The sequence below is a fragment of the Podarcis muralis genome, chromosome 2, assembly GCF_964188315.1.
Source record: "Podarcis muralis chromosome 2, rPodMur119.hap1.1, whole genome shotgun sequence".
NCBI lineage: Eukaryota > Metazoa > Chordata > Lepidosauria > Squamata > Lacertidae > Podarcis > Podarcis muralis.
Window position 1 is genome coordinate 94,636,959 of NC_135656.1, and position 27,406 is coordinate 94,664,364.

The 27,406-nt window shown below is 45.5% G+C and overlaps 1 protein-coding gene and 1 long non-coding RNA gene across 3 annotated transcripts; both read right to left on the reverse strand.

The window, feature by feature from the left end:
* On the reverse strand, nt 1-27,406 carry GXYLT2 (glucoside xylosyltransferase 2). 2 transcript variants are annotated; one of them, XM_028719376.2, is made up of 7 exons: nt 26,831-27,404; nt 11,409-11,601; nt 10,958-11,089; nt 5,208-5,459; nt 3,374-3,497; nt 2,426-2,598; nt 1-1,031 (listed from the first exon to the last, which is right to left on the reverse strand). In XM_028719376.2, the coding sequence occupies exons 1-7, from the start codon at nt 27,163-27,165 to the stop codon at nt 849-851; spliced, it is 1,392 nt and encodes a 463-aa protein (XP_028575209.2). In that variant the 5' UTR covers nt 27,166-27,404; the 3' UTR covers nt 1-848. The 2 variants fall into 2 exon arrangements, with proteins under 2 accessions (XP_028575209.2, XP_028575210.2); XM_028719377.2 differs by lacking the exon at nt 10,958-11,089 and having other exon boundaries at nt 26,831-27,406.
* On the reverse strand, nt 22,034-26,649 carry LOC144327029 (uncharacterized). Its single transcript, XR_013392006.1, has 3 exons — nt 25,297-26,649; nt 22,808-22,956; nt 22,034-22,313 (listed from the first exon to the last, which is right to left on the reverse strand). It is a non-coding gene; the product is annotated as an uncharacterized LOC144327029 (long non-coding RNA).

The window sequence follows — 27,406 nt, forward strand, 5'->3', positions numbered from 1 at the left end:
TAACCACAATAGAGGAAAGATGTTCGTAAGGGAAGTATCAAGGTCCAAAATACTGATAAGATCTAGGACAAGCATGGGGAACCTTTGGCTCTCCAGATCTTCCTGGACCAAAACTCCCTTCAGCCCCAGCAAGCATGGCCAATGGTCAGGGATGATGGGAATTGTGGTTCAGCAACATCCGCAAGGCCAAAGGTTCCCCACACATCTTAGGAAGTAAAGAGATAAGAGCAACGAGTTCATTACATGAGGAAAAGTTAATGCATTTCTTCTTCTGCCACTGTAAAACTTAAGTGATACCTGTAAACATAGTCAACAGAATTTCTTTCAAGTAAAAGTAATGACTTTGAAGAAGAAAGTGACCTCCTCACAGAAATTCAGGGTTCACCCAATATCTGTCTCTACCTACCTCAAGGCATTCATTTTCCTGGGCAGCTGAAATTTAATTTTTTTTTTACCTTATAAACATTAACATTTAGTTTTATATTATGAAATGGGACACGTCCAGACTCTGTGCTTTAGCAATCAATTGTGGAAAACTCCCGACATCTTCCAGTGAAATTCCTAGACTTTCACCCATGTCCACTCTCATGATCATCAACCTCGTGAACTGTATGTGTACACCATTAAAACCAAACCAATAAGCTAACACCCCAACTGGCACTTTTGCTCAAGCTGCAAACTGTATGACAGCACAGGCCTATACATGCCTACTCTGATGTAAGCCCCACTGAGTTAGGTTGGACTTGCTCCCAGGGAAGTGTGTATAGGATTGCAGCCTAAAATAGCCTAATGTCCCTTAGGAGGACTGGATAAGAATATGAAAACCGTATCAAAATACATTGCTGCACTTATAATCTGAAGTTGGCTCCAACGTTGACGATCACCCGGCTTTCGTAGACTTTCTTCATGGTTCTTTCGATTTGTTTCAGAAAAACCTGAGGAATTCGCCCACATAAAGTGTGTACAGTATCAAGGAATTTTGACTGGAGAGGGTAGTACATTGATTGGAAGAGATTGTCTTCAAAGGGAAACTAAAGAACAAAAGAAAAAGGATTAAAAGACAGACAAGTAATATCCATGATAATCATTGCTTTGCTGAGTTTTTCCTATAAATTTTAATGCGGAGGCAGGGAGTTTGACTGTCAAGACATGCTGTGGTACAATGCAGTGGTAAGCTGATAATATTACAGGCTGCTGTTGTGCTCCCCTCTCATGCAACCCTATTCTGTGCAGAGTTACCAGCTCCAAAAGAGGGTTCCCCCCAAAAAAAACTTCTTGATCAAAATATAAGAAACTCTGCACCAAATTGCACTATCTGTCTATTTATCAGTTCTATCAATTCTGACCAATAGTGTACAGGATCTTAGGGAAAGGCCTATCCCAGGATTGCAATGTGAAATGCTAGAGATTGAATTTTATACACGCGCGCGCGCACACACACACACACACACACACACACACAGAGAGAGAGAGAGAGAGAGAGAGATTCACTCTGTCACAAATATCTTAACCTGAACATCTTCCCCTCTCAAAAAAAGGTCACCAATAGCTCTCATCCTACTTCCCACTTTACTACCACAGTACTTAAAAAATTGGACAATCTGTCTAAGTTGGTGTGGTGCCATCTCAAACTACTGCAGATAATGAACTGAGTTTGGACTTTTTTGGATCTAGGCCTGCGTGTTGAGGCTGGTGAGGCTACTGGGCTGCACTGCAGCTAGAACATGGGTCTATCTGTACTGGGTCCATTGTGTGTGGGAGTAGGTTTAAATACTCAGTTTCCCATTCAATGAGCTTGAGATCATGATTCCCCTCTCTTCCTGGGGAGGGGGGGTAGAAAAGAAAAGGCAATAAAGACAATTTTGTTTGGAAAGTGAGGAGTTAAAGCAACAGAGTTGGTTCCTAGAGAGGAGATTGTGGAGCATGGTGAATGAAATGGCTAGAAGGAAATTTAGAAAAAATGAATGAGCAATCTATACAGGCCATAACCCAGGTGGAACAGAAACATGAGCTACATCTGGGGAAGTTACACAACTATTCCACTTAGATAAATAAGGGGTCTTTTAAACTACTGGTGTGGGTGAGGTGGAGAACAGAACCTGAGCAGGGGGGAAACACAAAGAAGATGCTTTGTTAATGATGTTTAACCAAGTACATACATACATACATACATACATACATACATACATACATACATATGTGTGTGTGTGTTGCTATTCCACAACAAACTGCCTGCTGTGAAAACAGGCCCATCACACAGGGTTGTGTTGTGAGGCTAAAATAGTGGGGGAAGAAACCGTTTATGCTGCTTTGAGCTCTTTGCAGGAAAACAGAAATGCAAGACATAAGGTAATACAACTAGATGCACCACATCACATGTGAGAACATGGCATGAGACTGTCTCCCTGGGCGGGGCAACACTTACATCACGTATCACTTCATAGAGTGCTTTGAAAGTAGGCTGTTTGTCATCGTGGTAGACACCTCTGTTCCCATGTAGAATAGAAACGCCTTCTTCCTCTGCTCCTTTACAGTTACTGCCATACATGCAATGATCCGGTCGATAGTTCCATTGGCAAGGAAACAGATAGAGACACTCTAGAAAGCCCAATTTGAGCAAAGATGCCGGGGTGGGGGGATGACCACAATTACTAATCAACATCTAGAAATTGGCACGAAACACAAAACCTTCAAAATGTTATCAGAAATTCTGAAATAAGGAAAGCTACACAATTTGGAAACGAATCATGTGCCTGCTATTCCAGGCACGTCTAACAGGTAGATTGTGATCTACCAGTAGATCACTGGACGTCTCTTCTGGTAGATCACTGGCTCCCCCCAAAGAAGCTCAACAAGTTTGGCTCCCCTAAAAAAAGCTCAACATTTTTGCCCTGCACCCCAAAGAGATGGGGCTTTCCTCCCTCCTATAAAAAGCCCTACAACTTTGACCTGAACCCCCAAAAAGGGGGTAGATCACTTCCTGGCCCTACTCACACAGCCAGATGGTCATTCCAGGGCAATTCCTTTCTCTATAGTACCATGGCAATATTTTGCCTTTGAGCTTGAGCCTCGCAACAGCTAACAGCTCGCAGCATTGTTATAGCTACCATACAGAAGAATTCTAAGTGGAGAATGCATGAAGTGGGTGAGGGGGAATTATTTATTTAATGCAAGTGTTTGTCTATCACTTTCCATCAATAAAACAATTACAATCTGTTCTCATCCACAGGATTGGCAGCGCAGGCCAATGAGGCAGAGTCTATACACACCACCCTGTCACATATTCCAACGAGACCTAATAATAATAATAACAACAACAACAATAATAATATATCTACACATGCCTATAATATACAGTCTGTGCAACGTGTACCTGGATTAAAGTAAAAAATGATGTTGAGCAAGTCCTGGTCTCCCCATGTTATGTAGTTTTTGTACTTTTGGTATAAAGGGTACAACATCTCCTCCCATGTCAAGCCTGTCGGTATCATGCTGTTCTGAAAGGCAGGAATAAACGATAAAGAAAGAAAAGCAGAAACCAGCAGAAATCACAGCAGGAGGAAGGCGTAGCAGCGCTGAGCAGCAACCTTTCTCACTGTTCCTGGAACCAAACAGCACAGAAAGGAAGAATTGCCCTTCATGCTGGAACAGGGAGCCAGCGAAGGGGAACCGTGTAGACTGCCAGCATGCAAGCTCTCCCTTCAGATAATGTGATTCCATATCCTCAACTGACCATTCATTTGGTTGACCCTGAAAAGCCATCAAATCCAAAAGCACTCAGAAGCATGGATTCGAACCTCCTTTTTCTGTGCCCCAAGTGGTATCATGATTTACATGCATGCAATTAAAGAAAACATGAAGCAACAGAGCTTGAACACAATACACTTGCTCACTCTTATTATGTCAACATTCGCATGAGCCCTTCCTTTTACTTTACCATTTCATAGAGAAGAAAGTTGGCTCAAAGCCAGAGAGGCTCAGCTGGTGGTCCCTACTGGGTCCTGGAAAAGCCTCCAGAGGAACTCTGCTATTTTACTGAAGCTTTAATCACTTTACAGGAAGATGCCACAGCTCAGTGGCAAAACATGTACTTTTCAGTAGAAAAGCTAGATTCAGTCTCACATCTCCAGTTGAAAGAACTGAATAGGGGGTGTTATGAAAGGTCACTGCCAGTCTGAGCAAATACTGGACTTAGAAGTGTAAAGTTGGAAGAGTCATCTAGTATAACAACAACAACAACAACAACAACAACAATTTATTTATACCCCGCCCATCTATCTGGCTGGGCTTCCCCAGCCACTCTGGGCGGCTTCCATCAAAATATTAAAATACCACAATACATCAAACATTAAAAGCCTCCCCAAATACAGGAATCTCAACTAAAGCTGCTATGTCAGATGGCCACCCAACCTCTGCCTTAAAACCTCCAAGGACAGAGAGTCCACCACTTTTCCATGGGAGTCTGTTCCCCAGTTGATCCTGATGGACAAACAGCTTGACCTGGTATAAGGCAGGTTACTATGATCCCCAGTACTAAGGTCACATCTGAGGGTTCTGCAATCTTTTGGAGGAAGGTTTGCATCCATGGATGAAACCTGAAGTCCTCTGAGATGATGGTACTCAATAATTGGCAGGAACGTTGCCTGAAGAATATGCAGAGTTGTAGGCAACTAAATCATTGCACACATGGAACGACTTCAAAGACCATCACTTCCTCCCTCTCCCACTGCACTGTGCCCAAAACTGCCCCAGAGGTTTGGGGAACCCTAGATTAGATTTGGAAGGTGAGGTGCAGAAGGGAGCAGAGGGAGGGGAGGTTTGGTGGCACGCTCAGAAATCACGATTTAATTGGATAGTGCTCATTCTTAATCTAGCGGGCAGGAAGATGTGAAATGCACCAGCAGTAGTGACAAAGGTGCACCTCAGTGTGACAGCATTTGAAGACCTACAATGACAAGCCTCTCAAGTTAACTACCATTTGGCTGTGCTACTCTGGGCCAATTTGAGAAGCCAGTGGACTGATTCTGTCAGTCAAAGCACATTCCTCAGAAAACAATAGCCCAAGCTGGATTTTCAGTCAGTGGGAAATCATTTGTATAAAACCGTGAGGAAGTTTTATACATGCAGGAGTAGAAACCAATCCCCAGTTGGCGTGGGAGAGAAAAGTGTTTCCGAAACAAAACAAACAAATGAAAAGCCATTCTTACCTTGAACTGGGCATTCCTAATACGGGTTAAATTCATCAGCATGACTCCAGAATTTACCCCAGTCACTCCATAATATGGGTGGCGAGCAAACCGACTGTACCAGCCAATCTTTGGTATTTCATGTTCCGGAGCCATGGCGGCCAGCTGCGTGGAATTGAATGCTCTCAGGAAGCCCCAGATGTCATCAATGGGTCGCAAAAATAAGACATCTGTGTCCACATACAGAAGGGAATCTACGTCTTTTAAAATCGTCTTTGGGGTTGGAAGGTAAAGGGTGCAGGGGAAAACAAACAGGCATCAAAGTCAGGAAGGCCAAAGAAGACAGATTACAGGCCAAGAACTCATTCACTCTGTGTATACATGCAAGACACAAAAGAACATACCACTTTGATCCAAATTCCTGCTCGGTATAGAGACATTCAATATAAATAAGCTCCTCAGGGTCAACTGGATGAAGTGAGCCAACTACTATGTTCTGGCGCTCAAGAGAATTAGGGAGCATGAGAAGATGGTGGAATGAGGGGTTTGCCACAGGGAATGTTTCTTGATTTTCATTTGAAGTATTTCTGTCTTACAGTTTGGTTTTAAATATAACTAACAAGAAATAATAAAAGTAAACCTCACATCACGAAGCTTCATAGCAACAAAATCAATATAAACAACAAAACACATTTTAAAAAAATTTGCTAAAAGGACAAGACTAGTTTAAGTTTGTACTGACAGACGATGGGGCCAACTCATATAACCAGGTAACAGCTTGGCTGCACAGTGGGTTTTTAAATGGTGGTCCTCATTTCAGGCAAGGGAAAGACCACCCTGTGGAGAGGCACAATGTGATAAAGATTTTCATATTTTCAGGCTGCCTTCTGATAATTGCCACCGCTTGCCTGATCACATGAATTACTCCGAAAAAAGAACCTTGCTAAACAGCCAGAATCCACTGTGTGGTGTGAATGTAGAATTAGAAAAAGGAAAAAAAAGATAATTATTTGACCATATTCAGAACTCTGGTCCATCTACCCAGCTCTGTCTACTCTGACTGGAAGTGGCTTTCCAAAGTAACTTTTGAAGTGCTGGAAATGAGAGATAAGATTGATGCACGAGTTACCTGGATATCTCGAAAGGGATAGTAACAATCAGGCTGTTGATTCTTGTTCACAGTGTGCCCTCTTGTGGACACTTGGTTCTGTACGTATCCATTCATAATTTCAGTAATTGAATTATTTAAAAAAAACACTTGTGTGGGTAGGTTTCAATATTTCTTCAAAAGCAGCGGAGTGTCTCTTTCCCATTTTACTTTCCTTCTCTCCTAATGATGCAGAAAATCCCTCCCTTTGTTTGCCTTCTTTCCCACAAAACTCTCTTATTCGATGGCCAGCAGAAGGGCTCAGGTGTGGGAAGAAACCGTGGTTGAAATTCCCCCTCTATGCAGTGCACAAGGTGCTATTGGGGAAGTCTCCTACTCTTCCCCAGACCAGCAACGGGGAGAGTGGGTGTACCATGTATATCACCTTGGGAGAAGAGAATGTGACATACAACAAACCCGTGCACTTTTAAATTGGCATAAAAATAGCACGCCTCCAAGTGCGTGGCCACATTTACTTTGCTAAAAAGACACTCGTGGGACATATTCAGCAGAGGAAAAGCCTTGATTGCCATTAGATTACCCTTGAGGTCTCAGTATTTGAATTTCAAATTTAATAGGAGCATTTTCCACTTCTGCAATTAGGTGCTCAAGATATTATTGCCCAAAGCTTCCAAGCATGAAAGTGGGGGCGGGGCAGGGAGAAAAGGGTTGGAATAAACAAAAATAAGTAATCGGTACTTTGGCTCTTAAATAAAATTAATATCTGTTTTATTGGAAGATATAGACCAGGCATGTCCAACTCCCAAGAGGCTGCAATCTACTCCCAGTATAAAAAAACTGGCAGTGACCATTGTCATTGGAGGGAGGAGGAGCGTGCGTAGGGTAGGTGGATTGCCCAGAGTTGTTGAGTTTTTTGGGGGGAAGACTGCACAGAGTTTTTAAGCTTTTCCCCATAACTTTTTGTACACGATAAGGATCCAGCGATCTACCAGGATCAGCCAGGGATCTACCAGTAGATCGCGATCTACTGGTTGGACATCCCTGATCCAGACTATTGGAATGCATCAATAAATAATTTAGGCAACCTATTCTGGAGAAAATATTCCAGCCTATTTAATGGATATGGAGAGGCATTTTTGGTTTTTTAAAAAAAACTTTGCTTTATCTTTGGCTTTGTTTTTGATCTGCGGCACATGCTCCACAACTGGTAGAGTAAGTTAGTGTTCTATACAGGAGACACTTCTACAGAAAAGCTGCAATTAAGACAATGTGCTTTACTCCACTTATGACAATGGTGTCACTTCTGCCGCACAATTCTGACTACAAATTGCGCTTCTTTCACAGCTTTCCCCACACCCTCATTATTTTGCACAGATTCTTTCCCAGTCTCTCCAACACATATGTATTGTTGCAGCAAAATCTAGAAAACTTCTAGCAAAGTCACGACTGCCATTTATCGTGGCTTCTCCAATATCACCATTCCCCACCCCATTTTAAATGCACCATCATTAGAGGCTAGCCGAATATTCTTGGATGAACTTTAAGGCTAGGCAATTTAGAGACAGGTGTTTGAGCAGGGGTTTATTAAGGCAAACCCCTCTTAGAATGGCCAAACTCTTCCTTGGATGAGATCCAGTTAATCAAAGATTTGGCCAAGCAAGAGCTAAGAACTCTGAGATCACTAGGTTTTGCTAAAATTAAAACAACCCCATGACATGGGTTCCTTTGCTCCTGGTCGGAGGGTAAGCTCTTATATGCCTTTAGCAGATTTATGCTGGGAGAGGGTCAGTAGTTGTGACTTTCCCTGTTGCAGTGCTGCAGGGACAGAAGAAAGCATATTTCCCCTGTCACAAAGCTGCTATAAGCAGAGGACACCCCCTCTTTTTAACTCCACGCACTGGCAACCAATCTGTGACAGAGAACAATTTGTTGCTTAAAAGGCAGGCATGACCAAAATTCACTCCCATCTTTACATATGATAGCTATGGGCTGGTGATGGGGTTGCCACTCGAAGAGCTCCAAAATAAGGGCTATGTTGTGAGAAAATAACATATTATGTCTGTCAGAAAACACATAGTACTTATTACAGTATACTGGAGGGATGGAGGAGGGGAGAGAAACAAACTGTGCTTTTTATTGACTGGCAACTAACACTATTATTTCGAAACGAAGGAACCGTTCCTTGAAGCAAGCAGCAAGAAGCAAGGACATGGGCTGAAGCTGTAATTTGATGCCGCGGTTCTTCGAAGAAAACATCTCTGGTTGCAGAATGCCAACGTTCTGGGACCTTTTTGCTCTCTATAGTACCATATGAGCCAGCTTGTGCTCTTGAGATACATCCTGGGAATGACCGGCGCTGTCTACAACTCATCCCAGGTGGTGTTTGTTGATAAGGCTCCAGTTCCAGGTTTTGCAGTGAGGAAGTTAGTTAATAACTTCATGATGTTCTCTGTATGCTTGGGCAGGCATCACATGTAAAACTGCTGCTGCTGCTGCGTGCTTGCTATGCCTAATGAGAAGTTGGAGCATCTGCCTGCTAGCAAGGTACAGAATTTGCAGGTTTGTCACAATAGTTTTTAAAAGGGACACGGGTGGCGCTGTGCGTTAAATCACAGAGCCTAGGACTTGCCGATCAGAAGGTTGGCGGTTCGAATCCCCGTGGCGGGGTGAGCTCCCATTGCTCGGTCCCTGCTCCTGCCAACCTAGCAGTTCAAAAGCACATCAAAGTGCAAGTAGATAAATAGGTACTGCTCTGGTGGGAAGGTAAACGGCGTTTCCGTGAGCTGCTCTGGTTTGCCAGATGCGGCTTAGTCATGCTGGCCACATGACCCAGAAGCTGTACGCCGGCTCCCTTGGCCAATAAAGCGAGATGAGCGCACAACCCCAGAGTCGGCACCTTTATCCAATAGTTTTAGGTTAAACTTAAGGTTGTGGGGAAGAGCTGTAGCTCAGTGGTGAAGCATCTGTTTTCCATACCCCCATTTTTTAAAAGAAGGCCCGCAGAAGACCAAAGCTGGGCAAGGCAAGTCCACATAAGTGTAGCAAGCAGAAACAGAAATGGCCAGATTAAAAGACTGCTGTTTCGCCTTTACTCATCTTTGTTTTGCCTTGATGTGTACACATGGGGCTAAGAAGCCGTCTCAGCTGGATTAAAGAGAGGAAGAAGACACCTCTGCTCCAACTGGAAGCTTCCAAATACATACTCCGAGCACACTGTACAACATTTTTCTAGGTGTCAAATATTCGCCGCGCATCAATCCCAGAGACAGCAGGGGTCATGCCAATCTTGCTGGAGTGCATGGCCTCAGAAGCACAGCAGTGCTCTGTTCAACAACAGAGTGTTTCAGATCACAGTAGGTTTTAGATCAGTGCTGGAGGAAAGAACAGCCTGGGTTACGTGCTCTCTGGCCTAGGCCCCACCACTTAGCCTTAAGTCTTGGCTCCGGTTCCTGTGATGTGTGGTCCCAGATCTTTACATCAGAGGAGCACTGTTACAGACTAGCTATTGTTACAACTATTTCGCCCTAAGGGGACCAGGGCAGGTTTCCACGATTTATAATGCAGTTTCGAAACTTGCAATTAAAAATTCAATCACACACACAAAAACACAGGGTGGCTCCTGAAAATACAGTGCGATCATGCCCTATGCACATTTAACTCGCGCGATTTCAACAGCGGTTGAGGGCCGCTGACTGAAAAAAATGCAAATTAAATGCAAGAAAGGTGGAGAGCTTAAAATCTCTTTTTGCTCCAGAAAAACTCAGCATAGAAAAAAGGGGCTTTTAAGCTCTCCACCTTGCTTGGCAAGCAAGGCCCTCTCAGCATGCCAAGTCTGGGATGCCCCCACGAAATCTCAGATGGTCCTGTGAGATCTTGCAAGAGCATCCCCAGGGACCTAACACCAGCTCCAGAATCCCCTGGGTCTGAGTTTTTTTGAGTTTGCACATATATGGAACCCTTGCAAGTGTAAGATGCGATCGTACTGTATAATTCTTGTGTGTCAAATGCTAGAGTAATGAGGTGCTTCTGAGGGTGAATGGAACCAAGAGTGTTCCCATCTGTTGACCTTAGCGCCCGAGGGGGTCTTATGGGAAGGAGGTGGTCTTTTGGCTACTGCCAGCTTGCTTGTCAGCCTCTGCGACCCAGCTCTGCTACAGCTGAAAGCACCTCCATCTTGCCTGCTGTCTGTTTCTCTGCATGCCCCAGTAAATAGCAGGTGAGTGTTAGTGCCATGATGCTAAAAACCTGAACACTGAACACAAATAAGCATTAACTGGGAAGGAAGCACCGGTCACTCGCAGCAGGGGGTTTGCCCTCCTGTGGAGCAAAACCCTCACCTGCCAGGGCCTTAAGAAGAGGGGCTTTTTAAGTGCTCCGCAACATAAAACGAAACAAAACATCACTGAGACTGGCACCTTGTTGGGCTTTTGGAAAGACGGTGGGAGAGGAGGAGCTGTTTGACAGGTCCGCAAGCAAATGGACCGTTTCAATTTGTGCGCGAGGGAGTTCTCAACATTTCTAAGGCCAATGCAGTTTCTTGGGTTCAGCTACCTCAGGCTGCAGTCCTCAGCACGTCTACTCACAAGAATGTCCCACTGAATTTGACGTGGCTTACTCCTAGGTAAGTGGGGCTAGGGTTGTGGCCTTCGCCCAAGTGCCTTACCGGGAGAAAGAGCCGCTGGGCTGCACATGGCTTGAATAATTTTTTCCATTCCTGAGCATTTCCCACTGAAAAGGCGATTGGGTAGACATTATATTCAAACTTCTTTGTGTACGAAGGGGGCCATTCCTGTAGCTGAAAAGCACAAGGAGGAAAGTGAGGGGGATTAGAATTCCTGAGAGGCTGTTTTGTGGGAAATGCTATTGCTCTACAAAGTCAAACAAATTAAAACAAAGCTCTTACTCAGGCAGAGCTTTATTGAGGGCTTACTACTAGAAAAGAGTTTATCCGCTCATTAACTTGTGGCTGTCAGAGCATTTCCAAGTGAATCTGCTAGCTTATAATCAAAGATCTAGATTTGGTTGGTGTTTCTTTAAAAAGAAAGAAAGAAAGAAAGAAAGAAAGAAAGAAAGAAAGAAAGAAAGAAAGAAAGAAAATAGTGCAGGGGACTCACTTTCCTCTCAAATTCAGGTTTCAGGGAATCCTCAGCAAAGATGTGAAATTTGAGTTTCCTGTAGCTAAAGAGAACTGCTGATTTCAGCATGACGAGAGTTTCTTCCAGCCGGTCGCCACATGCTACAACCGCAAGATGCATCCACTGCGGAGATGAGAGCGGGGCTGCAGAATGCTTCTGGTCCTTTGGTCTCCTAAAAATATATACATTAAAAAAAATGCACTTGAGTGAGACAAAAATAATCATCTTTGGCGGTTTTATATTAAATAAGCACAATACTGCAAATATAAAAAGAATCAGAGAACTGTAGAGTTGGAAGGGACCCAGAGGGTCATCCATTTCAACCCCTGCAATGCAGGAATCTCAGCTGAAGTATCCATGACAGAGGGCCATCCAACCTCTGCTTAAAACCTTCCAAGGAAGGAGTGTCCACCACTTTCCAAGGGAGTTGTGATCTTAGACTGGATTCGAAGAGCTTGCCAGTGTAATTTTAATCATGTGACCTAATCAGTTTTAAGGCGCTAAAATCTTTCCTTTATTATCTTCCATCATCACAATTGTTTCCTCATGCACAGCTTGGTTTTAGTTTCAGATTCAAAAAGCAAATTCAGAAATGTAACTCTGGCTGTCAAGTAAGAGTCTGGGTGGCTTCAAATGTTACAGGAAGCGTCGTTACCGGTGCCAAATGTTGAATGGACTCTCACATCTGGTCAGCAGCCCTTTCTGATTGCAGAGATATGCTTGCAAGTTTCCAGGAGATTTTGGAGTGAATTTCCGGAGCTCTTTGCTGAGTGACTCCTGCAACTATGAGAGGAGGACATAACACAAAAACACTGGAACCTTTCTTTTTTAAAAAATGTATCTTTTTATTAAAGATTCCTTGGTTTACAAAAGTGTGTGCAATGCCTTTTTTCAAGTTACATTTTCTACAAATCAGTTTCATTTGTTGAGACATTAGTGTTACATTAGGAAGAAAAAGGGGAAAGAGGTGGTGGGGGAGGGGTGGGGTTGGGTGGCAATGTTTCTATTTTACTTATTGTACGTGTGGGGTTTTGTGTCAGCATCGCTTGTGCAGGTTCTCTTTACTATTCGCTTGTGTGAGAGAGAGGCTGGGGTTGGCCTAGGGCATGGGTTGGCAAAGTAAGGCCTGCGGGCCATATCAGGTCCAATTACCCCCTGGATCTGGCCCGTGGATGGTCTGGGAATTGCCGTGTGGATTGGCAGTGCACACGTTCTTTCCCTCTCCCGGCGGTACTGGCACCTCCTCCCTCCCTCCTCTTGGCTTCTCCCTGCCCTGCCTAGAGGAGGAAGGGGGCTGGGCTTTGTTGAGCTGCCGTTGGCTGAGTGCAATTTAAACAGTCCCTCTCCGGAGCCAGCCCTTTTGCACCGCTCATCGTCCCTTCGCTGCTGTCAGCCCCTGTCTCTCTCAAGACACAGGTAATCAGCCACCGGGGCTCATGGTGCTCTTGCATCATCCCCCCCCCCAAAAAAAAATACAGTCTGGCCTCCCACAAGGTCTGAGGGACAGTGGACTGGCCCCCTTGCTGAAAAAGTTTGCTGACCCCTGGCCTAGGGTGTGGTTGTTTGTTTGTGATTGGCTGCGGTGTACTTTGTTTTATGTGGGAGTGGGGTGTGGTGGCTGTTTTTGAATCAGGTTAGCCATATTGATTCGTATGCTGTTGGCGGATTTTTGTCATTGTCTTGTTGGGCTGTGTCTGTGATAAAGGAGAGCCATACCGGGTGTCTTCTTCCATTTGACCCTGTGTCAGTTTCAGTTTATTGGTTAGTTTTTCTAATATGACTGTTTCCCATACTATTTGGTCCCATTGGTCCACGCTTACCCCCACTGGAACCTTTCTGACTTGAATCCTACTTATTTGATTCCCTATGCCTCAAGAGTAGTTATTTGTTCACTCCAAACCTCACTCTGCCAACAACTCAGCTCTCAAAATTACTACTTGTTCGCTCCACAGATTAGCTACCCATCGTTTACTCATGAATAACAAGATGTGACAAATGACTGAGCAGCTGAGATATAACCATCCCTGTAATGGGGGCAACATGTAAGTGGGCAAGAGGGGAAGAAAGGACAGATGCATTGTACAAAAAAGAGAATGTGGGAACTCTTAAGAAACTATCCCTAAAACAAAGTGAATGTAAACCGAAGGCCTCAGTGTTCAGAAGAAAGGTTTCTAATATGCCCAGCAAAGCTACTTCTTCCATGGCTTTCTATCACACTTCCCCACTCCCTCATATCCTCTCTGTTACCTCTGTGCTACTTACAAAGGCTTCCTCCTGTTCCACACCACCATTTTCTCCAAAATTCAAAATTACGTGGAAATGCAAAGAGCGATCATGCTCTTTGGAACTATGTTATGCAAAACAATGTCATCCATCTGCACAATTTATTCTCAACACAGAATCATGGCTCCCTTGGTGCAAGGATATAAAGAGTCCAGCAACTAGGGTACTTCATTTGTAAGCGGAATGGATCCCCCCTTCTCCCCCCCCCACGAAACTAAAATGAAGTCTGCATGCAATAGCTGCTGCTCTGTATTGCAACATAAATCTTCTCGCGCCTTAAGGGAACACAAGCGTTTGGTACCTGACTGGTTCAAGAACGCAATATATTTCATTAATTGCTGAAAAGTCCACGGGCTTTTGTCTTAATTAAAGCTCAATTTCTTGCAGTGGATAAATAATGGCACACTACACTTATGCAAATAGTATTTACTTTCCAGCCAATTAGTGCAAAACCCGCTGAATTATTAAAGTGCATAATTGGCTGCTTGCATGGATTGTGCTCCTTCCCCTTTCTTACGGCACTGCTTTTTGCCTACTTCTCCTATGCTTACTCTTAATTGCATCATTAAATCAAGCTGTACACAGAAAATGAAAGCTTTGATATAGCTCGCCCCTGCGTGCTACAATCGAAGCAGGTAGAAAACTTCAGCTGTTCATTACCTTGAAGTTACGATGTTAAGAGTGTTTTCGTGCCACCAATGTAGCCCTTAAGCACGGACACTAACACTATGCATAGCCTTGAATAATCAAAAGTGGCATCCCAGCACAATGAACTCCTGGAAATACTACTTTTTGTTTTGAGTCCTGGGAAAGAAAAACCCGCACTGATCTCAATAGGCTGCATCAGAGAAGAAAGGTTTAAATCATTTACGTTAATTTTTAGGACCCACCTTTTTTCTGTAATTTTAAGTTACCTTAAAACGTTCTTGTGTACTGCTGTGTTTTAATTGTTGTAACTCATCCTAGGACCTTAGAGTATAAGGTTGGTAATAAAATGTTATAAATAATAACTTTCCCCTTTCCACCTGCTGTGATTCTGAAAATTACTGTACCTGCACTCCCACTGATGCTATTTGCACTTAACATAGTGTTTAGTTTGGTCCAGTCTGGAATAAAATAACTATGTGCATCAGGGAGAAACTACCCCTGGCATCTTTCCAGAGTGGAAATGTGCTTCCTTCTGCTCCTCAAGTACTAGAAGGTGGAAAGGGGGGTTTTCATCTTCCTGGCCGCAGGTTCTTTGGGTCTGGTGCCACAGAGCTGGCATTGGAGTCAATTTCAGCCCTGAAGGCTTGCCAGGGCTGGGAGTTGTAGAGCTTTGCTTCCTTTTAAACAGCTAATGGAGAAAACACCGGGACTCTTTACTAGCAGTACATGTGAAAAGGATCTAGCTTCGGGAGTCAACAGGTGATAAGTCTGGTGGACCACAAGCTTAACACAAAGAATAATTTGGATTTGATATCCCGCTTTATCACTACCCTAAGGAGTCTCAAAGCGGCTAACAATCTCCTTTCCCTTCCTCCCCCACAACAAACACTCTGTGAGGTGAGTGAGGCTGAGAGACTTCAAAGAAGTGTGACTAGCCCAAGGTCACCCAGCAGCTGCATATGAAGGACTGGGGAATCAAACCTGGTTCACCAGATTACGAGTCCACTGCTCTTAACCACACCACACTGGTTCACAGTGTGACGCAGCAGGGGGGAAAGCCAATGCTATTCTAGGCTGCACCAACTGAACTTTAGTGTCTAGATCAAAGGAAGTCAAAGTACCACTCTATTCTGCCTTGGTCGGACCACACCTGGAATACCGTGTCCAATTCTGGGCACCACAATTTAAGGAGGATATTGGCAAGCTGGAATGTATGCAGAGCAGGGCATCTAAGATGATCAGGGGTCTGGAAACCAAGCCTTATGAGGAACGGTTGAGGGAACTGGGTATGTTTAGGCTGGAAAAAAGGAGACTGAGAGGAAATATGACAGCCACCTTTAAATATCTCAAGGGCTGTCACATAGAAGGGGAACAAACTTGTTTTGTCCTGCTCTGGAGGGTAGAGCTCGAACCAATGGCTTCAAGTTACAAGAAAGGAGATTCCAAGTAAACAACAGGAAGAACTTTATGATGGTAAGAGCTGTTCGACAGTTGAATGGACTCCCTTGGGAGGTTGTGGACTCTCCTTCCTTGGAAGTTTTTCAGCAGAAGTTGGATGGCCATATGTCATGAACGCTTTAGCTGAGATTCCTGCAATGCTGGGGATTGGACTATTTGACTCTTGGGGGTCCCTTCCATCTCTACAATTCCATGACTCTATGATTCTTTGATTCTAGCAAGGAAAAATCAATTCACGGTGCAACAATGCACTGAAAGGCAGAAATTACAGAATACAAGGAATACTGCATAATGTGAAACCCGACAAATGCCCACACAGCTGCAAACAGCGGAGCTTTCCGTGAAGCACAAAGCAACCAACACTCCACCAGGCTTGCCATTTCTCCTAAAACAGAAGAAGATGGGTTTGTAAAAGATAAAGGGAAGTGGGATGGATGGGAGAGAAGCTGTAAGGAACTGACTTGTAACAGAGGGAGGGTACAGATACTGGGAGTGCTGGAGAGAAAAACCAGAGGGTGGCGGACAGGGGCAGAGAGAGGATGATCTGGAGAGATAATGGGAGAGAGAAGATAAAGACAAAGCTGTTCCACCCACAAAGCTGCCTTTGTCAGCCTCAACAAAGCCGCCTTTCTTGGCACTCCATGTTTCTTGTGTCAGGGCTGAGTGGGCTGGAGGGGGATTCCCTGGAATTCACCCTCAGAGGACTTCACAGGGCAGCGCGCAAGCTCATTTATTTTTGCAAGGCAAGCTTTGGTGCTAAGCCAGGGAAGATCAGAAAAGATTGCTAAAATTAGGTTCTAAGAACTGTTATGGGTTTAATTTATGCCCCCCCCTCAATGATTTCTGGTATAGCTAGCTTGACTGAGGTGTGGCAAAACTGAGAACAACTGAAAATGAACTTAACCAGGGGATGAGTAATCACCTTCTTTTGTACCGGCAGGTAAAACGCATTTGCTGACTTTTAAGACACTGTGAAATCAGTTCCCACCACACGTGATGATACATCGATCAGAAGCCTATCTGTTTGGCTATCTATATGAAGCCGAAATGCAGCAATTACAAAATACCACAACATATAGCCACAGCTCCCAACTCTGCCATCCACGAAAGATGTAGCACAAGCAGCCAATGCCGCTCTGCATATCTCATAAGAAACAAAACTAACCACCAAAACTAACCCACTTCACCCACACAAAAATACTAAGGGCTCCCCTCAACAACTACAAAACACAGTAACAACTTTGAAATTTAACATGCACTTGCCACAGACTAGCAGTACTTCTAACACAGTGGTGGCCAAACCTGGCCCTCCAGTTGTTTTGGGACTACAATTCCCATCATCCCTGGCCACTGGTCCTGTTAGCAAGGGATGATGGGAGTTGGTAGTCCAAAAACAGCTGGAGGGCCAAGTTTGGCCACCACTGCTAACACAACAAACAGTATTTACTGGCCACAGCACACGCGCATACACACACATCACGAATAGCACCTTCAAGGGCAAATACAATAGCACTTAGGGGAGTGATTTACAGCGGGAAACCAAGTATAGACCTCTGACTGAGGGCATGGCATTGGATTAGGCCCCCTGGTCTGCTTTAGTTTCAAAATAAAAGTGAAAAGGCTAAGAACACTTTTTTTGAAAGCACGATGGAGCAGGTGGAGAAAAGGCTAAGCCCTGCACAAATCTGGAGGAGTCCCTAAGAAGGTTGGATAACGCTTTGCACGCCTCCTTCTGGCAACTCCTGCAGCCAAGCTGGTGCCAAATGTATCGTTCTGCTTCCTTTTGGACCACATCAGAGAGGCTGAGGCGCATGGATCTTGCGCCCTGGGGAGGTCACTTTGGTGCATAGAGGCGCAATCCATTGTCTCTTGAGACAGGCGCATGCCAACAAGCTTCATCGTATTTTTTTTTTCATTCACCACTGTGATAATTGCATTATTGCAGAGCAGTATAAAAATCATACTGTTTACAGATCAGCTTCACTTTTTTAAAAAAATGTATAAATGAGCTGTGCTTGCACTATTTCTGGCCTCCTACTTTTTTGCTTGTTTGTTTGATAAATTGATGTTGCCCTCTTCTTCCATCTGGTGTTTGGGAAGCAAAGAACCAGGCAGAAACCTGCAGGTCCTAACATCTGTTACACTTTTGACTATTTTAATTAGGCTGAAGCTAAATTAAGAAGGGATATCTTCAGTTTTCTTTTCTCTGTTACCTACCACAAGCCTTTGGGGTTAACATGGGGAATAAACTAAAATGAACACATGAGTTCATTCAGCCGCTTGCTAAATTGGCTTTGAGTCAACACCTCAGAAGTAGGACAGAGGTAAGTCCTGTGGCAGAGCTTTCCAAACTGTGTGCTGCCACACGTTAGTGTGTTGGCTGCAGTGTGTAGGTGTGTCACGTGAATGTTCCCCGTGCTCTTCCCGAGGCTGGTAAGGGGTTAGTTCACTAAGTAAAACTGAATTACTGTGTCACCAACAAGTGTGTCACCAACATGAAAAGTTTAGAAAGCTCTGTCCTATGGAATAATCTCCATCTCTGCACATCTATGTCTTGTTTCCAAGCCAGTACTCAAAGCATGAGGGAGTTGGTAATTCTCAGATGACTCCGCGGGGCTACTGTGACAGCCTGCGCCAGCGACTGGATTCCTCTGCCGAGGCACTCAAAGGAGCCTGCACGCCTCACCCAGCCACCCAGAGCTGCAGAGGAGTGGCCTAGGAAGAGTGTGGGTGGGCTGGCTCCTAGCCAGAGTGGGGAGGAATGTTTTCTGCGCCCCACTGGGCCTGTGCCCCTGGAAGTGGTCAACCCCTAGGTACTCCAATAGACACTGGAGACCTGAACTGGGTTAGGTGCTCTCCTTCTGAATAGCAACCCTGTGGGATGAAGACTATGGAAGGGGCGCTCTGGGGGAGGGTGTGAGCATCTTATTTTGTAAATACAACCCTGCTTTTTCACAAGGCAGCTTGAAACATTAAAAAAAAAGACAATACACAATAAAAATGCAATTAATAAGAGGGAGCCAAAAGAAACAGGAGCAACCATCAGCCACAGCGGAAGGAGAATTTAATATTTTGGTTCTGTGTTCATTTTCAGATTTCCGCTCCCCTCACCCGCTTCCCTGTGGGGAGGGGAGAGAGAAAGACAAGGACAGGTGGTTTGGCCCTGGGTGAGATTTCTGAATAAGCGTGATTAAAACCAGGCTGCTAGTCTCCTTTGGAATGTGAGCTGACATAGCTAGCAAAGAACAGCCTTGGAGGAGAAACTCAGCAAGATTATATAAACAGGAATATTTGGTTATTGTTTTGTGCTCCTTTTATAGCATCCCATAAACAAGAGCCTACACTGGTGTATATTGGGAGAGGAAGTAGAGCAGACAAACCATAAAGTGGTGGGGGGAATAGTGGTTGGGTAAGAATTAAGTTACACAAACAAGGCTTTGAAGAGCATCTTTATTAGGCAGTATCTCCTAAGATACAAACTGGCTGCTAGCCTAATCAACAGACAGCAGTTGTGTGTTAAACACTTCAAACAACGCTGCTTAAAGACCTGGAGGAGCACTTCCTAAGAATATCACTTTGATACTTGGCCACCAAATATGCAACAGGAAGGGCCATAAAAGCTGTTTCAGCCCCCAGGTGGACCAACCGCTGCCAGCAACTCTATGTGATTATTTTCACCTAGTGTGTGCTCTGTGGCAAGAGACCAAGCATGAGGCAATGTTTTTGTTTGCCAGGAGGGTTAGATAAACCACACTCAGTCCTTAAGCACAGCTTGGTTCCTGTCAATCTTGAACTATTCCAGATCCAGACAAAACAGTGCTTATTTGCCAAAAGGCAGCCCTAGAAACCTTTCAGCCGAGCAGTAACCATGTGTACTTGCGATTAAGGGTGACTTGATTCAAGGTGGCTTTATATAACGTTCATCTTCTTAAATCTCACTGAAATATTAGGCTGAAGACACATATAGCACAATCCTATGCATGCTTACTTAGCAGCATGCCTCACTGTATCCCCAAGTTAGGTGTACTTAGGACTGTGGTATTTAATATGTACAAAAGCCAATTCTGTGCAGAACTACATGCATTTGTTCATTCTGTTCTTATTCATTCAATGGGCACTTGAAGCACATTTAATAAATAGCTCAATTAATGCAATGAAATCCTAATTAAAATAGGCAATTGACTGTCATTTTTAGTAACAACAGAATCAACAATTTTTCAGCAAAACGTACACAAACTTACAGAACTATAAGCACCTAGTCCAGACCACAAAAGCTCTGCTGAAGACAAAGCTCTTTTACTCCTTTTTGTATTTAAAAAACTCCCTACAAACAAGTTTGCCAGGCACATTCCTCTTGGGAAGGAGTTCCCTATGGAAGAAATCAATAAAGGGATAGCCCTGATCTAGCAACCACCAAATGTGTATCTTTTAATATCCCCAACTGCTCCCTAAAGGATTTACCATAAAACTCAGCCCAGCAAACTAAAATTAGCCTGGATGGGCAACATTCTAAAGAACAGGTCACTGGATAAACAGCTGTGCAAACTCTGGCCATTTATCTCCAGCCTGCAGCAACTGAAACTCATCTAAACAACTGCAAAAGGGAGAAGCCATGGACGCTTCCCGGGACTGTTATACAATACAGTAATGCTGTGGCGTCCAAATCGGAGGCAGATGTGAACAATTTTATAGGCAAAGTGCCACGCAAATATATTTCAGAGGGCCACCAAGTACTCGTTCCTTCCAGCACAAAGCCGATTTACTTTGTGTCCTTCGGCTACCCAGAAAAACAGATGACAATAAGCCAGTGCAATGGTAGCCAAGAGAGTGAGTCACTGCTTTTGCTGCTCCTGAGCCAGCTCTAAAATGAGTTCCAGCCCACATTCAATCAAATTAGCCCCAAATTCTTCCCCACCTGCATTCCTGTTGCCGTCCCTGCTGCTTCACCGACTGCAATCAATGGAAGGGATTCTCTAGGGGTTATCACAGCAATCATTTGATCAGGCTGGATGGCTCAGTTGGCGGAGCATGAGACTCTTCATCCCAGGTGGGCGCAAGATTCCTGCATTGCAGGGGGTTGGACTAGATGATCCTCGTGGGACCTCCCTACTTTATAATTCGATATTTTAGGTATATGGCAGGTGGGTGTGGTTTGGGGGAAATGGCCCCATGGGCCAACCTGGGACATGTGCTGGGCCTAATTTGGCCTGCATGCCACAGGTTCCCCACCCATGTCAGAGAAGCTTAGGTTTCAGATCTGCTAAAACTCTCGACTTCCATTAATACATCAGCCTCCCTAGTATTATATATGCATATTTAACTGAAATGAAAACTGTAAATAACTGAAAGGATAGATTTCTCCGTGTCCCTCATTAGCATTATTCTCACTTTAATCAATGGATCTTTGGGCAGAATGAACTACTGCTCCATAAAAATTTGGGCAAAAACTCTCACAGCGCAAGAAGATGGGAGAGTTGAAAAAAATCCGCATCCCTGCTTCTTTATTCTGAAGCTTTCTCCACTGATGAACGGCGCCTGCCAACAGAGACTTCGTAAGAAGCACTTGAAATTTCTGTAAATAAATAACACCCAGATAAAATCAAACTTTGGAACAGTTTATTTGTATTCATTTATGCAGGGGGGGGGGGGGACTTGGGAGAGAAGTCCTGTACTCCAACACGTCAGGGGAGGGAGATGCAGCCACGACTCCTGCGCCACGTCTATCCTGCACTCATCCTGAACAGGATGAAAGGAACACCCTGATCTCAACAGAAGCATCCCCAACGTCCACAGCAAGACTGCCAGTGCGCCCAGCAATCATAGCCACTCCAAAGGCAAAAAGGGAGCGTCACAATCAAGCCATGTGGGCACTATTTAGCAATCAGGAGGCATGAGACAGGGCACAAACAGCCCTTTCTGTCCACTCCTCTCCACTGGCAGCCCATGTGGTCAACTTCTCCTGCTTTCCCTTTGTGCTCTCTCTCTCTCTCTGCCACCAATTCTTCCATCACTCCTAAATGACCACCCCATACAGCACGGCCACCCCACTTGTGCTTGCTGCCCCCTCACAGTAAAACCAGACTGAGTCAGCACAGCATGGAGGGGCCACCAGCCCAGAAATCATCCACCTTGCTGTCCACTCCCCCTCTCAGAGGCTAGCAGAGCAAAGGTCATACTCGCGAGGGAAAGGGGTCCCTGGCAAGAAAGAAGCAAGGTTGTGTGGCAAAGTCATAGCTTTTATTGGTGGAGGAAATGCCAAGAGAGAAAGGTACACAGGTGTAGGGCTGCTAGCCAATCGCTGCAGTAGGGCTCCTGTGCCTTGGTGTGGTGACTCTCCAAAGGGCGGACGGTAGCCACGTCCCTCGTGGCTGCAGCGCTATGTTGTGAGCACCTTCACAGGTGTCACACAGCTATCAAAGCATCCTGGCCACTAGTGCTGGAAACAAGGTAGGTCTCCCATCCTAGTCTGCACAAAGCAGCGTGTGGGAGAAGGTCCTGTGGAAGGGAAGGCAGAGAGAGGGTAACAATCAAAACAGGCAGGAATAGTAGCAGCCTTCGATGCACAATAGATAAATGCATGGAGGGGAGAGAGAAAATGAAACAAGGGCCCCCTGAGTGCTTATGCGTCAGTCTACAGTGACTGGGGCTGCAGTGGACTCCTGGGAGCATGGCATGACAACAGCTTGCTCTACTCCACCATGCATCTGGGCAGTGATCTTGCAAGGCCAAAATAATGGTGAGTGTTTCGGCTGGCAGTGGCTGGAATGGATTGCCTCGCATTCACAGACAGAGAGCTTGCCAGCAGGGAGTGGGGTGGGTGAGCACTTGCCCCATGTAGCAGACGCCGCTCTGAGCAGTTCAGGGGAACAGCGTTGCAGCTGCACAGCTTGGGCGAGAGACAATATTCACACGGAGCAAGGGGCATACGATTGCAGAGGATACGCTTTTTGCAGAACGTTCCCGCCCCCCGCCCCGCTTCCCCTGCTTACCTGTGTGGGGTGCTCTGTCCCGTCATTCCCAGCTCTGGCAGTGGGACTGTTGGGGTTCTAGGCAGAGAAGTGTTAGCAATGTGCTCCAGCGTCATCTCTAGAGAGAGATGGAGAGATGCTGCTTGGTGCAGTGCTTCCTTTATTTATTACTGGGAGGAGAGGAACACAACCTGAGACAGGAGCCAGCAACAGACCCATCACCACGGTTATCATCTAAGTGCTCCTAACCTGGGGCCAGGCATATATACAAAGGAACACGGGAAGCTCCCTTGCACTGAGTCAGGCCAATTGTTCCGTCTAGCTCAGTGCCGTCCACACTGACTGGCAGAGGCTCTCCAGGGTTTCAGGCAAGTGTCTCCCCCAGGCCTACTTGGAGATGCCGGGGATTGAACCCAGGACCTTCTGCACACAAAGCAGATGCTCTACCACTGAGCTGTGGCCCTTCCCCTATGCACTGTTTATTTATTTGCTCTGTTATGTATACTCCATCTTTCATTCAAGGGAAGGCACAAGTCTGTCTCTTCCCCAGTTCCACCCACTGCGTCTTCACCCTCTTTCTGATGCTACATTGGCACAGTTGCTTTGGCACAGAAGGATAAGGTGCCATAGTGTTGCCCCAGGGTATTCGCACAGTTCTGCTAGTGCCCTCCAGGTGTTCTATACCCATCAGCACCAGCCAGCACAGTTGGGTCACATTCTGCTGGCATAGGGGCCTTTGTGCCATATCCTTGTAGCCTTTTATAGCCTGCATTAGCTATCGCACCCTCGCTTATCCATTCACAGGGGAGTTTTTAACCACATTTGCTTCTCATTTGTTTGGTACTGTCCACGATAAACTCAAGAGATATGCTCTGAAGAAAAATGACTTCAGGAGGTATAGTTGCTAATGGAAGATAATCCTGCCTTAATACACCCATTTGAATTCAGTCCATGATCCACTCCCGGTCACAATAAACACCCCTTGCTCACAATCAGATACAATGCTGGTAAGAAACCAGCCGCTTTAATAGGGTGAAGAATAAGACCTCGGAGAATGGGGCAGTCTTTCATTCAGAACATCTCTGTGAAATCATGAATCAAAGACACACAGGGTTTGTTTGATAGATGAGGTCACACTGAGCTAGAAAAGAGATGGGAGAGCAGCTTCCCAGCTCAGGGACACCACATAGCAATTATCTATACTTTCATGAATTAAAAAGTTGCTATGTTCCAGCATTTTAGTTTCACCTTTAAAAAAAAAGAAGTAGTAAATTACAGTATGTTTTCCTAACTGCAGTTCACACACATTTAATTAAATGTCTGGATTAAAGGTGTTTTATTCAGCTTCCTATTATTCTACCAGCAACATTAAAGCCACACACCTGTCATGACTCCCTCTCCTTCACTTTGATGCACTAGACTAGAGCATGTCTTTGCGATGGGGAGGGGGACAGCATAAATTTAGCTTTTAACCTGCATTTCCCCCTAAAATAGCAACCTGGGGGCTATGTGCATGATTTTCAAGGGGAAATGCTCCCGCTTCTGCTAGAACCACTATCCATATCCAAATGGCCCCCGCCTTTGCTTTATTATTACTATTCTTCTTATTATTATTAGAGAGGTGACCCCAGTTCTCTAATGACTCATCTACTTGGATTTCATAGATACAGAAAGGTGCATTTAACTTTCAAAAAATTTCATCGTGTGGCAGACAATAATGTTTTTGTTTTCCGTTTGAAACAGGCCTGTGTGAAATACTTTAAAAAATCTTTATAGCCCGTGTTCTTGTGTCTAATATTAACATTATCTTCATAAGTCTAGCCATGACTGTTTCAAAAGAAAACCAGGCAAGGAGAATATAATTCCACCCCGCCTAAAGAATCTGTTTAAAATTCTGCCGGAAGCTTATCTTAAAAGAGCCATCAATCGACTCGCCAGGCTCAAGAATGAGAAAATGGAAATGGAAACGCATATAAAACCCATAAAACCAAAGGAAAGAAACTGAACTGGGAAACCTCAATATTTCTTTCTTCCTACAACCCTACCCCAGAAGTTTTTCTGCTCTGGGGAATGGAAATTTGCTGAACTAGTGAGCAGACACAAAAGAAGTTCTACTTGGAACTGCAAGCTGATTCACACGCGACATTCAGAAACTTGTGTTAGTAGCATTTGTGAAATGAATTGCCAGTGTTTATTTTGGGACAAGTATATACTTGAAGATGCTGCATACCACCCTTCCCAAGTAACAAGTGTACATTCTGCCCACCTGCCCTTATATGAAGATCATGGCTGTTTAGCAAAACCATCAAAAATAAGGCAAGCCTAAACAGGGAAAAGGGACGCGGGTGGCGCTGTGGGTAAAAGCCTCAGCGCCTAGGGCTTGCCGATCGAAAGGTCGGCGGTTCGAATCCCCGCAGCGGGGTGCGCTCCCGTTGTTCGGTCCCAGCGCCTGCCAACCTAGCAGTTCGAAAGCACCCCCGGGTGCAAGTAGATAAATAGGGACTGCTTACTAGTGGGAAGGTAAACGGCGTTTCCGTGTGCGGCTCTGGTTCGCCAGAGCAGCGATGTCACGCTGGCCACGTGACCCGGAAGTGTCTCCGGACAGCGCTGGCCCCCGGCCTCTTGAGTGAGATGGGCGCACAGCTCTAGAGTCTGTCAAGACTGGCCCGTACGGGCAGGGGTACCTTTACCTTAAACAGGGAAAGGCACAAATATTGTACAAAATGAATTAAAAGTGAGGTTGCCTTCAGCTGCTGATGCAGGAAATCTTTCTGGAAAGGGCTATTTTTCACATCACTGTTGGCTGAGGCGGATTATTTATCTCTCATTTCAGTAAATGGGTTTATAACTGGATTGCATCTTTAAAAGCCATCATTCTTCCCTTGGCATGTACTATGGTAAGATCCCATAGAACAAAGCATCTTGTGCTCTCCTGTGTGGTACCTATAGAGTCATTTCAGCAAAATATACCTAAGCAGTGAGCAGGAAAAGGACTGTGTCCCATCTCTGCACAACACTGCGCATGATCATACACATTCAACGCATGGGCAGTCATAGCGCAATCAGTACTCCGCTTTTTGGAGTTCAGTCCTTGCATTGACTTTTCAAATTCACCAACCATATACAGTGGTACCTCGGGTTAAGTACTTAATTCGTTCCGGAGGTCCGTTCTTAACCTGAAACTGTTCTTAACCTGAAGAACCACTTTAGCTAATGGGGTTTCCTGCTGCTGCCGTGCCGCTGGACCATGATTCTGTTCTCACCCTGAAGCAAAGTTCTTAACCCGAGGTACTATTTCTGAGTTAGCGGAGTCTGTAACCTGAAGCATATGTAACCTGAAGCGTATGTAACCCGAGGTACCACTGTACTCCCTTCACATTAGAATCTGTGCTACTCCTTGCACAAGTGTGCAGCACTATGTGTCAACAGCCTTATCATCTTCTCCCAAAAAGTAGGAGCACCATTCAGACAGCACTACTCTGCTACACCAACCCCAAGGGTCATGGGAAGCAGCCCAGAGAAAACTACAAAACTGGCAGGCATGCAACTGAGCAATGTTAGGTAGGTGTAAAAAAGGATACAATTTGCATTGCTCCTTGTAAGTGTCGGTGCATGCTATATATAAAGCGTGTGTGCTTGAGAGAGACAGAGACAGACAGAACATCCTTTTCACACCTTTCCTTAGGTACCCAGAAGGCGCATCAGGTCCGCCTGCTAATCTGCGCCCTGAAGAGCAGCCCTTTAGAGCTGTGATCCCGAACATCCTTCCGATTTATATTCCCTTTGCAATCCAAGGAAACTTTCGCGGGTTTCTCAGGATCCGAGGCTGCGAGACCACATGACACTGAAGAACGCCCCCCCCCGCCGCCGCCGCCGCATCTCTTTGCAAACTCCCCATCCCAACCAAAAAAACAGATCGCTAGAGTGTTTCATGACCGAAGAGCATGCAGAAGACAATGCAATTACAGGAGTGGAGAAATACATAAAATGCATTGAAAATAATAATGCATATTTTAAAAATGCCTCTTTTTTGGAAGGCTTTACCTCACGTTCGCAAACTTCCCTCGGGCAGCGCCGCGCCTGCCCGTTTTTCTGTGGAGACGTGGCTCCCTCTTGGAAACCTGAGCCTGAGCCGCCGCTGCTGCCGCCGCCGCCTCTTCTTCCTCCTCTCGCTCCTCTGCAGCCTGGACGGGTCGGAAGCGCCCCGCGGCGGCGAAGTCCCCGCCGGGCCCGGAGGAGGAGGAGGCGCGCGCCGGGCGGCTTCCCCCCGCGGCCGCTTTCAAAGGCGGCTCGTCGGCGTCGCTGCCCACGAAGAGGTAGAGCAGCAGCAGGAGCGCCAGGCAGAGCGCCAGGGCCACCACTTTGCAGTAGAGTTTCATTGTGCGCCGGGCGGCGGCGGCAGCAGCCTCAGAGCCTCAGCCGCGCAAAAGGGTAGACGCCGCCTCGCCGCCATGCCGCCCGCCCGCCCGACGGCAAGCTGCCTCCAGCCTGGGCATCTTCTAAAGCGCCTTCCTCGCCGCCCGGGGCATTCCTGGAAGCGCGCGCGCGAAAGCGAGGAGACAGAAAGAGAGAGTTGGCAGCGCGCAGCGCCCCACTAAGGCTGCGATTGCGGCGGTCGAG

Coding starts and splice junctions, on each gene's coding strand:
- GXYLT2 (XM_028719376.2), bottom strand. CDS start 27,165: ATGAAACTCTACTGCAAAGTGGTGGCCCTGGCGCTCTGCCTGGCGCTC. Junction 11,090..11,408: donor AACCTGAATTTGAGAGGAAA/GTGAGTCCCCTG, acceptor TGTGCTTTTCAG/CTACAGGAATGGCCCCCTTC. Junction 1,032..2,425: donor TCTATGAAGTGATACGTGAT/GTAAGTGTTGCC, acceptor TTTGTTCTTTAG/TTTCCCTTTGAAGACAATCT.